Source organism: Lepisma saccharinum, chromosome 16 (genome assembly GCF_977018435.1).
Source record: "Lepisma saccharinum chromosome 16, izLepSacc3.1, whole genome shotgun sequence".
NCBI classification, from domain to species: domain Eukaryota; kingdom Metazoa; phylum Arthropoda; class Insecta; order Zygentoma; family Lepismatidae; genus Lepisma; species Lepisma saccharinum.
The window spans coordinates 4,506,325-4,520,899 of record NC_139244.1 but is presented as its reverse complement, the minus strand read 5'-3'; the positions used below and the strand labels follow the sequence as shown (position 1 = coordinate 4,520,899).

Here is a 14,575-nt window from a genome sequence, read left to right as displayed (position 1 = left end):
ATCTGCGATTCACCTTGTAATCAAGGGGTCCCGGTGGAGGCACATAGTGGTTTGGATCCCACTTTAAAACTGTAGGTCTAGTTCCTATTAGCCTTTTTGTGCATAAAGTGGACCAAATCAAAACAAAAAAATCTGTGACGTTGAACCTTTTGAGTCAGATAATTTTTAGGGACCCTTCCCCTGAATTTTCCATGCTCTTCTCACTCATAAGTGAACTTTCCCTTACTTTTCCATGCTCTTTTCACTCATAAGTTAATTTTGCCTGACTTTTCCATGCTCTTTTCACTCATAAGTGAATAATACCTGAATTTTCCATGCTCTTTTCACTCATAAGTTAATTTTTCCTGACTTTCCATGCTCTTTACACTCAAATTTTCCCTGACTTTTCCATGCTCTTTTCACTCATAAGTTAATTTTTCCTGACTTTCCATGCTCTTTTCACTCAAATTTTCCCTGACTTTTCCATGCTCTTTTCACTCATAAGTTAATTTTTCCTGACTTTCCATGCTCTTTTCACTCAAATTTTCCCTGACTTTTCCATGCTCTTTTCACTCATAAGCGAATTTCCCTGAAATTTCCAGGTCAGGTAAGTCTTAGTAACACATTTTCTCCTGTTACCGTTAGGATAAAGTATAACTATTAATAATGTCCATTTTATGTAATACAATGTAAAGTGCGCCTGTCACTCACCTCCCATCTTCTCAAATTCTTATCACACTCTCTCTGTGCCTGAAGAACCTGCTCCCTCATTTCGTTCGTGTAGTGCTGAAGCACAGACTGCTCCAAGTCTTCCATCACAATTATCCTCCCGAACTTCTTCAACATAAGATCCTGTGTCTCGAGTATCAGGTTGCTGATCATTCTCGTCATGTGCTTGCAGTCGGTTCTCATGCGCACCAAGTGCAATCGGTTCTTTCTGAAACCAAGTATGCAAATCTGAGACACATACATCAAGCCATGTGATAAATTTTAAAAATGTCATTGGATGCTGGAAACCACAGATGGACCAAAATGAATGAAAAAAGAATACCAATGTAAGAAATTATAGATGTGTTTCCTGGCTGAGAGGTGTGTTGAATTGGCTGTCACTGCGAGTCGGGTAGCAACAGTGCATGCATTGTTGCCACATTCAATGCACATCACTAGTCTGTTGAAGATTTATCTGTATAGAATCGATTTCACAATGTGAGTTTACAGTGATAATGGATTTTAAAAACAGCTGTAAAGAGCTTCAACACAAGACTAAGAGCGTATTTGTAGAACTATACAATACTAAGAAAAAGTTGTTTCACAAAATTCAAAATTGATAAGAACATTTTTTGGCCAATTAAAAAATCTGAAAATTAAGAATTGTATTTAAATACTTTCTACCTGCACCGTATATTTAAATTTCATAATGATCAGCCCACACGTTTTATATTTATGAAATTTCAAAAGAGAGTGGTTGTTTGGAAATTTTTGTTCTCACAATGATAAAAAATCTAAGGCATATTTGTTTGTATGTACTACTGGCTAAATTTTCATTTTAGTCCACACTTGAGTATCCATAGTTTTTAATATAATAACAGTTGTATGCACAGATGTTGTCAGAAAAATCCATGCTCTGCGAATTGAACCAAGGTCTCACACATAGCAGTCAAATACCCTGCTGTCTGGAGCATCGTGATTACATAAGTTACAAGGGCATAATTTCTTGAGGGCATGCCCATCCACCATTCACTCACATACCTGTGGTGCAGCCTCTCTGCCGCAGTTTCAATTCTTAACTCCTTGATCCTGCGACGAAGCTGGTGCAGACCTTCCTGCGGGAAGAGGATGGAGTCCGAGAGCTTCCCGAGCACACCGTGGGACTGGAAATGCTGAAGCTGGTCGAGCTTTAGGACCACCACAATGTCAAGGTCATTAAGCCTCTGCTGTTTCAGCCTCTATGATACAATCAAATAAATATGTATAATGACTGCCTTATTCATTTTTATATTATGGGCATTTTAGCACATATACTATTTTTGCCTGTCACACAATATGGGGATATGCCCCTTAATTAAAACAAAATTAATAGATTGATTAAATTGATTTATTTTACTTTGCATTTCTGCCAGTTTTGGCTAATTACGAAGATGAAGATGAATGGCGATGAGATGAAGTAGATGAAGGGACAGTCATAAACACACATGAATGGAACACCAACACAAGCCCCATAGAGAATTATACTGGCCACGGGTCCAGACGCCTGAGCCTCTTTAATTTTTCTTGTATATACGCATTGCTTGCATTGTAGAATTATTTCTCTTGTAATCTACGGTTATTGCAACCATAAAAACACAGTTTTTCGTTGTGACCTTTCAGGAGAACACACTCTCCCTTCATCAGACATTTATTTTTAAAGTAAGAATCACGAACCTTCCGACCCTCTGTAAACAACCGTCTCACTTTGAGTAACGTATCACTCCGCGCCAACTGTTCGTCAATGGTGCGGCCATCATATGCTGCTCACTCGCAACCTTTAATTTTACGTAACATGGAAAAACGTATTCTTATTTTAACTGATAATCTACACATTGAAGTATAATACATTTTCTACAAGCGATTAAATACGTGTTCTTGTTCAAGAATGAACATATTTTTCTATGCCAAAAGTCCCATATATCTGACACTGGGTTAACAGATCCCCCTTCCCCCCTCCTCTCTCAGTATGACAACGTCAAAGTTATACAAGAGTGTGAGAGTCGTTTCAGTAAATTCAAGCCTTTTGGTTTTATTGCTTCCTCTTCCACCAAATTATTGCCCAACATTGTTGATATGTAGAGTATTGTTTTCTCCTTTGTGCAACAAATATGCCGCCAGTTTTAGCAGAAGCTAAACAAAGATAAGCCGGGGATTGTTTATCTTTCTCGGTTTCTCGTGCACTAGAAAACAAGAAGACGATAATAAGCACATTATTTACGCACGTCTCATGCAAGTAATGTATTTTCTTACCTTGATTCAGCAGTTCCTTTTTGAACTTGAGGTATTTTTGGCGCTAGACATCATCCTGTCAGAGCACGGTCTGTCAAATTTGCTTCCCAAAAAGGAACTCAACGTGGCACAAGAGGCGATTTAACGTCGACTGCTAAAATTGGGGAGATCGTCATCAATCATCACTATCAACATCTTCCGCACAGTGGACAGGACGGCTCTTTGATTGAAAGAATACGAAAGCACCTCACGTTGTATTGCGCTTATCTCAAAATTGCTGTACTTGTTTATACGAGCAACAACGTTTTTTTTTTTTTGCGGGACTCACAACTTGACCGGTCGTTTTCCTTTCTTTCACCACACCAAAAACACAAAGACGCAGACACACAATTACACTTGGACACCAACTTCACTGCTTGCTCAGGATAGCACCGATACAACGTCACATAAACGTTAAGAACAACCTGCTTTTTGCCACTTTTCAAACGGCTGTATTTCGGAAAGACTACTCTGAAAACACAGGAGACCTTCCTGCATGCATGGAAGTCGCCATGTTCGAAACTGGCGCTATTTTCTTGCTGTTCATGTGATCGATTGTAATTTATACAATAATCACGTATTATTATTATAAACAGAAACCTTTAATGAAAATATATTTGGTCTAGGAATTAATTCGTGCGGTTGTTACGCACACATTGAAGCTGTAGTTCAAACACAAAATACATAAATACCTTAAGAAAAATATTGTCCATCACGAGCCACCACTTTCGCCCATCTGTCAGGCAAGTTACGGATTCCGTGGCGAAAGAAGTCCTCATCCTTTGAAGCGATCCAGTCAGAGACCCATTTTTCGATATCTTCTGAAGAAGTGAACCGCTGTCCAATCAAATCGTTATTCATGCAATCAAACAAGTAATAGTCCGAAGGAGCAACGTCTGGTGAATACGGCGGGTGGGGTAAAACTTCCCATCCGACATTTTGTAAATAGGTTTTCACCGGTTTTGTGACATGTGGGCGAGCGTTATCATGTTGAAAAATAAGTTTATCATGTCTGTTCTCCCATTCTGGTCGTTTCCTGGCTAGAGCTTGCTTCAAACGCATTAATTGTCGTCGATAACGTTCTCCATTAATAGTTTCACCCAGTTGCAGCAGCTCATAGTACACCACACCTTTCATATCCCACCATATGCACAGCATAACCTTTGCACAGTGAATATCTCGTTTCGGTAGTGATGGACTGGTTCACCTTGCTTAACCCAGGCCTTTTTTCGTTTCGGGTTATCGTAATGGATCCACTTCTCATCGCCAGTAACAATGCGATGCAAAAAACCCTTTCTTTTCTGTCTTTGAAGCAGCAATTCGCAAATGGTTTTTCGTCTTTCAACGTCTCTGTCTTTCAATTCATGTGGAACCCAATGTGACATCTTTTGAATCATTCCCATGGCTTTGAGGCATTTGGAAACTGTTGTTTGATCAATGCCTAATGCTTCTGCAAGTTCTTCCTGCGTTTGATACAAATCCTGAGCGAGCAATGCTCTCAATTCTTCGTCTTCAAATTTTTTTGGCTGTCCAGGTCGCTCTTGGTCTTCCAGGCCAAAATCACCACTTCTAAACCGTGCAAACCACTTCTGACACGTTCGCTCAGCTAGTGCATGGTCACCATACACTTCCACCAAAATACGATGAATTTCGGTAGCACTTTTCTGCATGTTAAAGTAATGAAGCAGAACACCCTGCAAAAACACTTTATCTGGCACGAACTGTGCCATGTTCAGTTGACTACAAAATGCTGTTGTTGACACGTCAATCAACTGCCCTATACTACGAACGATGCACGCTGACAGGAGTTTACAACGCATATGTGGATACACGGAACTGTGGGACGATACGCTCATTACGCAATCTCTTGTCCAGGCGCACGAATTAATTCCTAGACCAAATATTTTAAAATGTATAATCCAACGTAATTTACACGTTATTCTTCCATTAGCATACTTTCATAGAACGGACTACATGATGCGGAAGAAATCCGTTATTAGGCTGTTGCCAACCTCAAAACTTCTCACTAAGTCAAGTACAGAAGCGGAAGTGGTATGTCGAATATTGGCATATGATAGTGTGATTTCACATTGTCAGTGACGATCCTCCGTGGATGGGGGAGGGGGTGTGATGCAGGAGTCGATCTATAATCCAGAGGTGTTCACCATCTGGATGGTGACATCCTCACACTCCGGAATACTTTTGCGGGTGAAGGAGGGCAGGCCGTAGGGTGAGGAAGGTTAATTTAAAATGAACACCTCACAACAAGAGATAAGAAAAATGTGACAATATTTAAAAATTCACCCCCAAATATGCATTTTATTTCATATGTAGCGTACAATAAAATATGACTGCCTCAAAATATTTCTGTATTCTACAGTCTTCTTTCCTCACTTTTATGCTTCTCTAAGTTGCCGTTTGTCTTTGCTGCATAATCCAGCATTTTTGAACGGGATGAAAAGGACATACGAGTTTGTTCTTGGATAAAGTAACTTTAGAGATCTTGAAGTACACTCTGGAGGATACTGGAATGTGTGACATTGAGGTGTAGATTGACCACGTTGTGACATGCACATTTGTCATTAGTTACGAGACGATGAGGGATAGGTGATATTTGAATTCAAAATTAGTTACCCGCCCCCGTGATGGAGTGGTTAGCAGATCACGCTATGATGCCAGGGGTCCCGGGTTCGAATCATGGCCTGGGCATGGATGTTTGTGAATGTCAATTTATCGATTTCATCATATCATCATCATTCATCCCCATCTTCGCAAATTAGCCTTAAGTGGCACAAGAGGGGAAGTAAAATAAAGCAAATCAATCAAACCAAATGAGTTATTTCCATTATTTTTATCTAATTAATAATAAATCATAACACTTTCAAACATCAAATAAATTTAATGAAGAAACCCCGGTTTCAAAACGTAATTTATCTCATGCGTCACATTCTTCTAGCAAGGTTTTTTTAAGTAAAATATGAGAGAAAATTAATCCTTTGGTACGGAACCGTCTTACTCCTGGGGGATAAGATGTAAATTTTGTATTTGATTTTTTTTAAATTTAGTGTTGCTTTTCGTCCACTTTTGGCTAATCCCGATGATGAGAATGAGTGATTGTCAAATAACACCCATGCCAGGATTCGAGCGAGGGAACTTCGGTGATGAGTCTGAAAGTCGGTCACCAGGCAAGATGTACATTTTCAAATTTATTTTTTTACATACATTCAATAACTTTCAACAGGTCATCAGTGATACACTGCTTATTCCGCATCTGTTGACAAATGGAATGTTTTTACACCTTGTAGGCTATGTGGATTATTTTTTTTTCATACGTTTGCAACACTGTTAGGGTACACGTGCTTTTGTTTACAGAAGGTCTTAAGTTCTATGATTCTCACTGTAGTTTTGTTCTCCTGAAAGGTCACAATGAAAAACTGTTTTTATGCTTGCAATAACCGAAGATTATAAGAGAAATAAGAGCCTCTTTAGCCTGCAAAATGCAGTCCAGGGTGTGCTATGTAGGAGTGAGGTTGATATTTGGTACTATGTGTAAGTGAGGTTAATATTTGGTACTATGTGTAAGTGAGGTTGATATTTGGTACTATGTGTAACTGAGGTTGATATTTGGTACTACGTGTAAGTGAGGTTGATATTTGGTACTATGTGTAAGTGAGGTTGATATTTGGTACTATGTGTAAGTGAGGTTGATATTTGGTACTACGTGTGAGGTTGATATTTGGTACTAAGTGTAAGTGAGATTGATATTTGGTACTAGGTGTAAGTGAGGTTGATATTTGGTACTACGTGTAAGTGAGGTTGATATTTGGTACTACGTGTAAGTGAGGTTGATATTTGGTACTATGTGTAAGTGAGGTTGACATTTTGGTCTGCTATGTGGAAGGGTCCTTCCACTCCAAAAACAAAATTAAGGACATGCCCCTAACAAGAAAATAAAAGAGGTTAGTTAACTCAATTTTTAAAACTATGAATTCATTCATTGCGTAAGAAGAACTAAAACTATACTGTCTGCGAGCAGTGGCATGCCCAAGGAGGGTTGGTGGGGGTCATAACACCCCCCTTCTTTCGGTCCTTTCCTTTCCTTTCCTCCCTAGCGTTCTTAAACCCGAAGGTTCATGGCTGCAGCAACACAGGCCTTCCATCTTTCCCTATCTTGAGCAAGTTCTATATACTCTTTTCCATCCCTACCGATTTCCCTTAGGTCCATCTCAACGTTGTCCCTCCATCTTCGTCTTGGCCTTCCTACAGGTCTCTTACCATCAGGTTTCCCAACAAGAATCCTGTAAACTCCTCTTTCCTCTCCCATTCGTGCCACATGACCTGCCCACCTAAGTCTTCTTGATTTAATTATTCTAATAATATCTGGACATGAATACAAATGATGTAGTTCTAAATTATGTAACCTTCTCCACTCACCTGTCTCCTCATCCCTTTTAGGTCCAAAGATTTTCCTAAGGATCCTATTTTCAAATACTCTCAATTTATGTTCCTCTTTCAATGTAAGGGACCAAGTTTCACATCCATATAATACTACAGGCAAAATTACTGTTTTGTATATTTTAACTTTTAGTTTCTTAGATATTAAACGAGAAGACAAAAGTTTATGAAGAGAGAAGTAACATGCATTTCCTGAATTAAGCCTACTTTTTATTTCCTCTTTAATATCATTTTCATTTGTTAATATTACTCCTAAGTATTTGAATTTGGAAACTGGTTCAAACGAGTTGTTATCAATAATTAGATTTTGATTATTACCTAACACTTGGTTTCGGCCTGTAAGCATATATTTAGTTTTCTCTTTGTTAACTTCCAAACCTATCTCTTTAGCAGTTTTGAAAAATATTTTAGCATTATTCTTTATTGTATTCACATCATCCGCCAGTAAGTCTACATCATCTGCATATGCTAACAACTGAGTCACACCATTTAATTTTAGTCCTTCGTTAGTTTCTTTTACCTTCCTAACAGCATATTCTAACACAAAATTAAAGAGCAATGGAGATAATGCATCTCCTGGTTTTAACCCATCATGAATTGTAAATTTGTCAGACACATTAATACCCACACGAATTTTACTTTCTGTTTCACTGGTGCATATTTTTATCATACTAACAAGCTTCTTAGTTATTCCAAACTCTACTAATATATTATATAATTTATCTCTTTTGACCGAATCATATGCTTTTTTGAAATCAATGAATAGCTGATGGACATTTTGATTATATTCCCACTTTTTCTCAAGTGTCTGTCTGATGTGAAAAATTTGATCTGTAGTTGATCTGTTACGTTTAAATCCACATTGATAATCACCTATAATTTCATTAGCATATGGGGTTAGTCTTGTTAGAAGAAGACTAACCCCATACTTTCGGTCCAGTATTTCTAAAAAAAAGAACGTTAAAGGCAGGAAAATATGGCAAAATGTGGTCTGACTACTTAAAAAAGTACCTATAACACCTCCCTTTCCAAAATCCTGGGCATGTCACTGTGAGGACTAAACCTCCATATCCTAGTTAAAAGCTGAGACTGCAAAGGCCAAACACATGAGAACACAACTCTACAAAGGATTATCCCGGTTGTGGTTCTAGGTACCAGAGGCTCGTTGGCCCGCAAGAAGCAGTTACAGGAGTGTACTACGTGGAAGTGAGGTTGACTTTTTGGTGTCTTACCAGAAGGTCGTGCCTTACATCCCTGTAGCTTGGAAGGACTGCGCAAAGTTTGAAGAAGCATACATATATTTTAAATTTTAAATTGTATCTGTTTAGGATACCTTCTGGAGCAGCCACAAAACTTTTGTTTACCTGTAGCTGAGGCAGTCAGGATACAAGTGGTGGAAGGTCACACACTGTTTTCAAGATTATTTGTTTCTGAAACCAGTCAACTGGTTCAGTGTTTCTGCAAAGTGCTGCCATCAGAGCCGAACAGTTCAACTATGGACTTATTTTCCAAGTCTTAGGAAACAATATCTAGGTGACAAAGATATTCAAAACCTACTTAGCATATATTTAACTTTCGGACCTACGCCATTTGTACTCTAAGTACCTCACATACTCTCAGTGCCAGTGTGGCAGTCTGGAAGCTCTGGCAAATGCCAGATGGTCTCGTCATGAACTGGCAAAATTTGGCTACTATTGAGGCAGTATGAACCAATACAGTTATCACTAGACCTAGGATTTTTGGGTACTAAAAAGTGTGCTTTTAGGTTCCTAAAATAGGCTCTAAAAATCCTAAAATAGGCTCTAAAAATCCTAAAAATAGGCTCTAAAAATCCTAAAATAGGTCCTAAAAAATCTTAAGTCAGGCTCAAGAAATCCTGAAGTAGGTTAAAAAAAACTTGAAATAGTTCAAAATTCCTGAAAAATACTGATTAGGTATAGTCACCGGCAATGAAAATGGGACACCTATACTATACTGAAATATGCACTATCTTGCATAATGTTATGTGTGTTGCCTAACCCTACAGTGATGGCAGAACTTACCATCGGAAATTTGCTATTAAAATCCACTCTTCGCCGTATAGTTAGGCAACAATCGTTTTTCATGTAATCCACAGTCAAACTCCGCACAACGAAAACATAGTGAGTACTGCAAACTTCAATGCTGAAATGTTAGTTTGCAAGGCGTGAAGGCCACAAAGTACCGAAGTGAAGTTAAAGTGAGCAAGACAACACAGATCAGACCACTTTGGATTGTGCAGGTAACAGTGGCACCAGATATTTTGATTTGTTTAGAGCTTTGAAAAATCACCATAGACTTGGAAATCGACAGAGAGTACGTTTCAAACACGTTCATTGAATTTTTTTTCGTGACCAAACAAAGCAAATGCCTGTTTGTGACATAAAATCCTGTAAAAACCTTTAAAAATATATAAAAGCTAAAAAAAACTTATTTAGGTGCATAAACCTAAAATAGGTTCTAACAAGCAAAATAGGTTTTTTAGGCACTATAAAACTTAATCAGTTGTTTTGTTTTTTAACGAAATGCTGACATAACTTATTATTTCTTACATACCTGTGAAGGCAAATAGGTTATCACATACATTCCAAAACACCAGATTGTTGTGTGGCGAGAACATGGTACTGATCACATCACCTCCCAAAATGGCCCACATCTCCCTGTGCCTTCATCGAATGTCACGGAGTGTACAGAAATCTTTCCCCTACCTATGGTAGAGCCTCTCTGCCCCCAAATAAAGAAATAAAATATGGAATGAAAACGGAAATAATATATATTATTCCCCCTTTCTATATTGTGATGTGAGCCAGGTTAACAAAAATACCGGAATATAATTTTCCTCTCACTCTGCCTTTGTATACTCTCATGTATGTCCGCAGGATTTTTTCCAAGGAGGGGCAAACAATGTATTTTTTCCAGGGCAGGGGGCAAACGAGGTACATTTTTCCCCTTAATAATAATGTTCCCTCAAGAAACATTTTTTTCAGTTTGAAGTTATCATGTTCCTGCAACACCCTTGCCATATATTATTGTGACAAATAAAATGATGTATGAAATATGAAAATTTTTGGTTGATCCACCTTGACCCCCCCTTCTGGGTGTTCATGTATACTCTGATTAAAACTTACAAGATATGCTTCCAACTCCTCCTGACATGTTTGCAAGGCAGCTTCCAACAGTTTTAATTTCTTCCCAAAGAGCTCCAGCTCTTTCCTCAATATTTCAATCTGGCGTTTCTCTTCAATCACCTGCTGATCCAGCTCATACCTTTAAAAAAGAAACCGACTCTTGCATCAGAACACTACATCGCAAGACAAAAGTCAGGTTATATAGGAAAACAAATACCTTTTCACAAACATACACATGATTGATATGTAATGGTTACTGTTACAGTACTGCATGCTTCAATTCAACCTTCTGAGTTGCGTATCACATCTGCTAGCATACATGTCCCCACAAGTAAAATATCCAAGGTTGATAAGTCTGGCGATCATGGTGGCCATTCACCTACATGACTTGTGTCTCACCCTGTATTTGCTAAACAGCACAGTAAGATTCTATCTTGAAATTATCCAAGTGATGAATGATGAAAAGACATTCTCATCCAATACTAGCCTAACAGACACTTCAGCAGAATGGAAACTAACTACTTGAATATTGATTTTTAATTTGTAACTGAGGACTAAAAGTGGTAAACGCTGTAAGTGCCAAAAGCAAAAGTGTTGGAAAATCGCATCGTTCAGCACATCAGCCTGTAAGAACGTTCACACTAGTGCCTTTTTACATGCCCTTTGAACTACTTAGAAGGCTACCAGCCACTTTTCACGTTTACCATATTATCAAGCATGACACCTTTCACAGTTTAACGTGGAAAACGGTGTTTGAATTCTTGTGGCACTTAGAGCATTTACCAATTTTAGTCTTCAAATATTCAGAACTAGGGTTGAGCCGATAGCAATGCCAATATACTAAAATCAGTGATATCAGTATCAAAAAACATCAGCTGAAATGTATGTAATGATACTGGATGACACTTTTTTGGCATTCTGATCTTCCATGGTGTCAGCAAAACACTTATACAGGATCTGATTATCCTAGAAATTATGCAAAATTGTAAGTTTCCATTCATTTTGCATCAATATTATTGGGAAAACTGGATTTTGTAATTACATAACATGTATTTTAATATTATGATGTAATTCTTCATTATTTTAAAGCAAGATTAAAGGTAATACACATAAATGGACTGGATAGCTAGAAAGGTTGTGGAAAACTTGAGGTAGCTTGCTTGTAGCTTGTCAAAGCCAGTTGGATATGGCAAGCTTGATATAAGAATGATGCAAGCTTGTTTCAAGCATGCAGCTCACCATGACAAGCTTGGTGCATGCTTGACACACAGTAACTAGTTGGTTTGAATCAAGCCAGTTGTTTCACACAAAACTGCTGCAAAATAAAAATAAACTTAGGCATAGCTACATCAGTAAACCAATGCAAATTTTGCATATTTCCAGGATATTTAGACTCTGTGAAAGAGTTGTGTGTATTTTTGAGTGTCCGTAAAAGACCAGTATCAGGATATAAATTTCAACTGATACTGATAGTATCGGGTGATACTAATAAATCGGTATCAGCTCAGCCCTAATTAAAAGTAATATAATAATTAGTTTGTTGTAATCTTTCCATTATTACCTTTGTTTTCTCCATGAAAATACTTTGTCGAACAACTCCCTGTCACAGCCTGGTGGACATGTATTCTCGTCGTATTTTATGACGGTTATTTCTACATCGCTTCCAGATTCATCGCTCATGGAACTTGATGACTCATCAGAACTTGATTCGCTAGATTCTGGTTTTATTCGGGAAAAAAATAATGTAATGTGATGTTTTATAACATAAATTCACACATTAAGAAGTTCCATAACATGCATTTCGTGTCATTTTTTTTTAAAGTTTAGTACGATTTGCTTTTTCTTTTAAATTGAGGAAGCATTAATTTTAAAGTGTAGCATTATTCAAAAAGACATTGACACTGAAATGATTGTAACTTGTGTTGTTATTGAGATGTGCTAATGTACAAGGGGAGGGATAACCGAAAAAAAAAGGTTTCCGTATGTGTATTTCCAGAAAGTGTGGATATTTTGGGTTATTGATATGTTGTGGTTATACATGCATCATCCTTCATTTGTTGTGTGCTGCATGAATTTTTCTTTGCAGAGGGCAAAGTGGGCAAGTGGGACTTCCTGCATGGAAATTCATAACTGGCTGGTGGAAGTGTATGGGCCTCAGGTAATGTCAAAGGAAATGATCGACGATGGTGTCAGCAATTTCGAGATAGCAGGCAATGTGTGATGGATGATGCAAGACCCAGGCAGCCGTCCACAGCCACTAGAGAGCATAACATCAGTTGAGTTGATGAAGAAGAAGAAGGTACTGGGAGGGGAGCAGAGGTGTGGCATGCATGTAGCCGGTCAAAATGTAAAGAATTAAAAAGTTGTTTCAATAAAATGACATCTGCCTATCTGCTAACCTGAAGAGGCAACAAGGGAGAAGACTGCGCCAATGCAGGGAAAGAGCGGGGAAGGACTTTGGGTCTTTTGCAAAACAAGAACGAAATGAACAAACATCTAGCTCGAAGACGTTTTCTTTACCGAAAGATGGGGGGAGGGTAATAACGTCTAGCAGGCATAATTGTCGTACTGATAGCTGGTAACACTTTTTAAAAAGTCACGCCATGCCACTGGAGGGGAGTGTTTCACCACAACAGCAGAAGTGCAAGCTGCCTTACTCAACTTCATCCGTAAACAGAACACAAAGTTTTAGGAACAGGGTTTCTTAAAACTTGTAAAGACAAGTGCCTGAATGTCGCTGGGGAATATGTGGATAAAATAGTGTAATGATGTCTTTCTGCTTATGTCCATGTTCTTTCTCCAGAACAAAACTCTCTGCAGATGGCAGAATAGGGATATATTTTTTCCCAAATATCCCTCGTTTGTATGTGTGAAAAGAGCCCAGGGTGGGATTTGAACCTGAGTACTTTGGTGCTGGTCTATCATTTAACATGATTAGCCACTGAGCCAGCTCTAGTGGTTGATAGCTCAGTTGATAGAAAGCAAGGAACTCTATGAGATGATGTTATTTGCAATTCAAGCAAAATCACAAAGAAAACTCAAGTATGTGATAAAAAAAATGCCAAGTTGGTACCAGAAATAAACCTGCACTGCTACAAATATATTTACATGGTGTTTACCGTCATCATCGGTTTTCACTTTCGGGGGCTTGTACTTCTTCTTGAATATCTTCTTCAGAAACTCTGCAAATTTATTTTCTGTTATTGCATTCTGAAAGGTCTGTTGAATATCCTTATCTTGCTGTTGCACTTTAGTTATCTGCATTTTCCTCTCATCCATTTTGCCTTGCGTTGTTCTCATCTAAACAGAAAAGAATCAATCAAGAACAGGTGCAACTTAAAAGTGAAAAAGGATTGATTGCAAAGAGCTACTGAAATCAACTTGCCATTGAAATACAAGCAGCACTGAATTGTTGTTTTACACAGAGGAATGATTTTAAGCTGCACGATTTCTTGTGGAATGAGATACATTTGCAAAGTGCCTATGACAATGAATGGGTCATCAATCTGATTAATTTTTCTTGTATGTACGCATTGCTTGCATTGTAGAATTATTTCTCTTGTAGTCTACGGTTGTTACAAGCATAAAAACAGTTCTTTGTTGTGACGTTTCAGGAGAACACACGCTCCCTTCATCAGACATTTATTTTTAGTTTGATTAAAAATACAGTTATAACAATGGTTACAAATCTTTAAAAAGAGAATCAATTATACAATGGATCTTGTCAATGTTACATTGTTGGAATGTAGAAACTTAACTGGGAAACAAGCAGTCTGTTTTATTACTATTACTATTTAGATGCTTCTCATACACCAAGGTATGTCTGTAGCAAATTTTATTACATTTTTACCAATAGTCTCATTTTTATAAGCAAAAATCAGGGGCCAAGAGCGAGTGAAACACTCTGTATAATTCATTCTTCATTCTCTTTCAAAATAAATATAATACAGGGTGGTCCAAAAAGATGTTACCACTTTTAT

The 14,575-nt window shown here is 37.9% G+C and overlaps 2 protein-coding genes across 2 annotated transcripts in view; both read right to left on the bottom strand.

Moving 5' to 3' along the window:
• fusl (transmembrane protein fuseless) overlaps positions 1–14,575 on the bottom strand; it is a 362,638-nt gene that overhangs the window by 134,428 nt on the left and 213,635 nt on the right. The window lies entirely within an intron of this gene.
• Positions 1–14,575, bottom strand: part of LOC146000145 (cilia- and flagella-associated protein 44) — a 90,790-nt gene that overhangs the window by 6,909 nt on the left and 69,306 nt on the right. The window contains exons 20-24 of the mRNA XM_083137486.1: positions 13,715–13,895; positions 12,157–12,313; positions 10,596–10,734; positions 1,729–1,925; positions 691–916 (exon numbers count right to left, since the gene is read on the bottom strand). Coding sequence (XP_082993612.1) covers positions 691–916; positions 1,729–1,925; positions 10,596–10,734; positions 12,157–12,313; positions 13,715–13,895 — 900 coding nt within the window. The remainder of the gene's footprint in view (positions 1–690; positions 917–1,728; positions 1,926–10,595; positions 10,735–12,156; positions 12,314–13,714; positions 13,896–14,575) is intronic.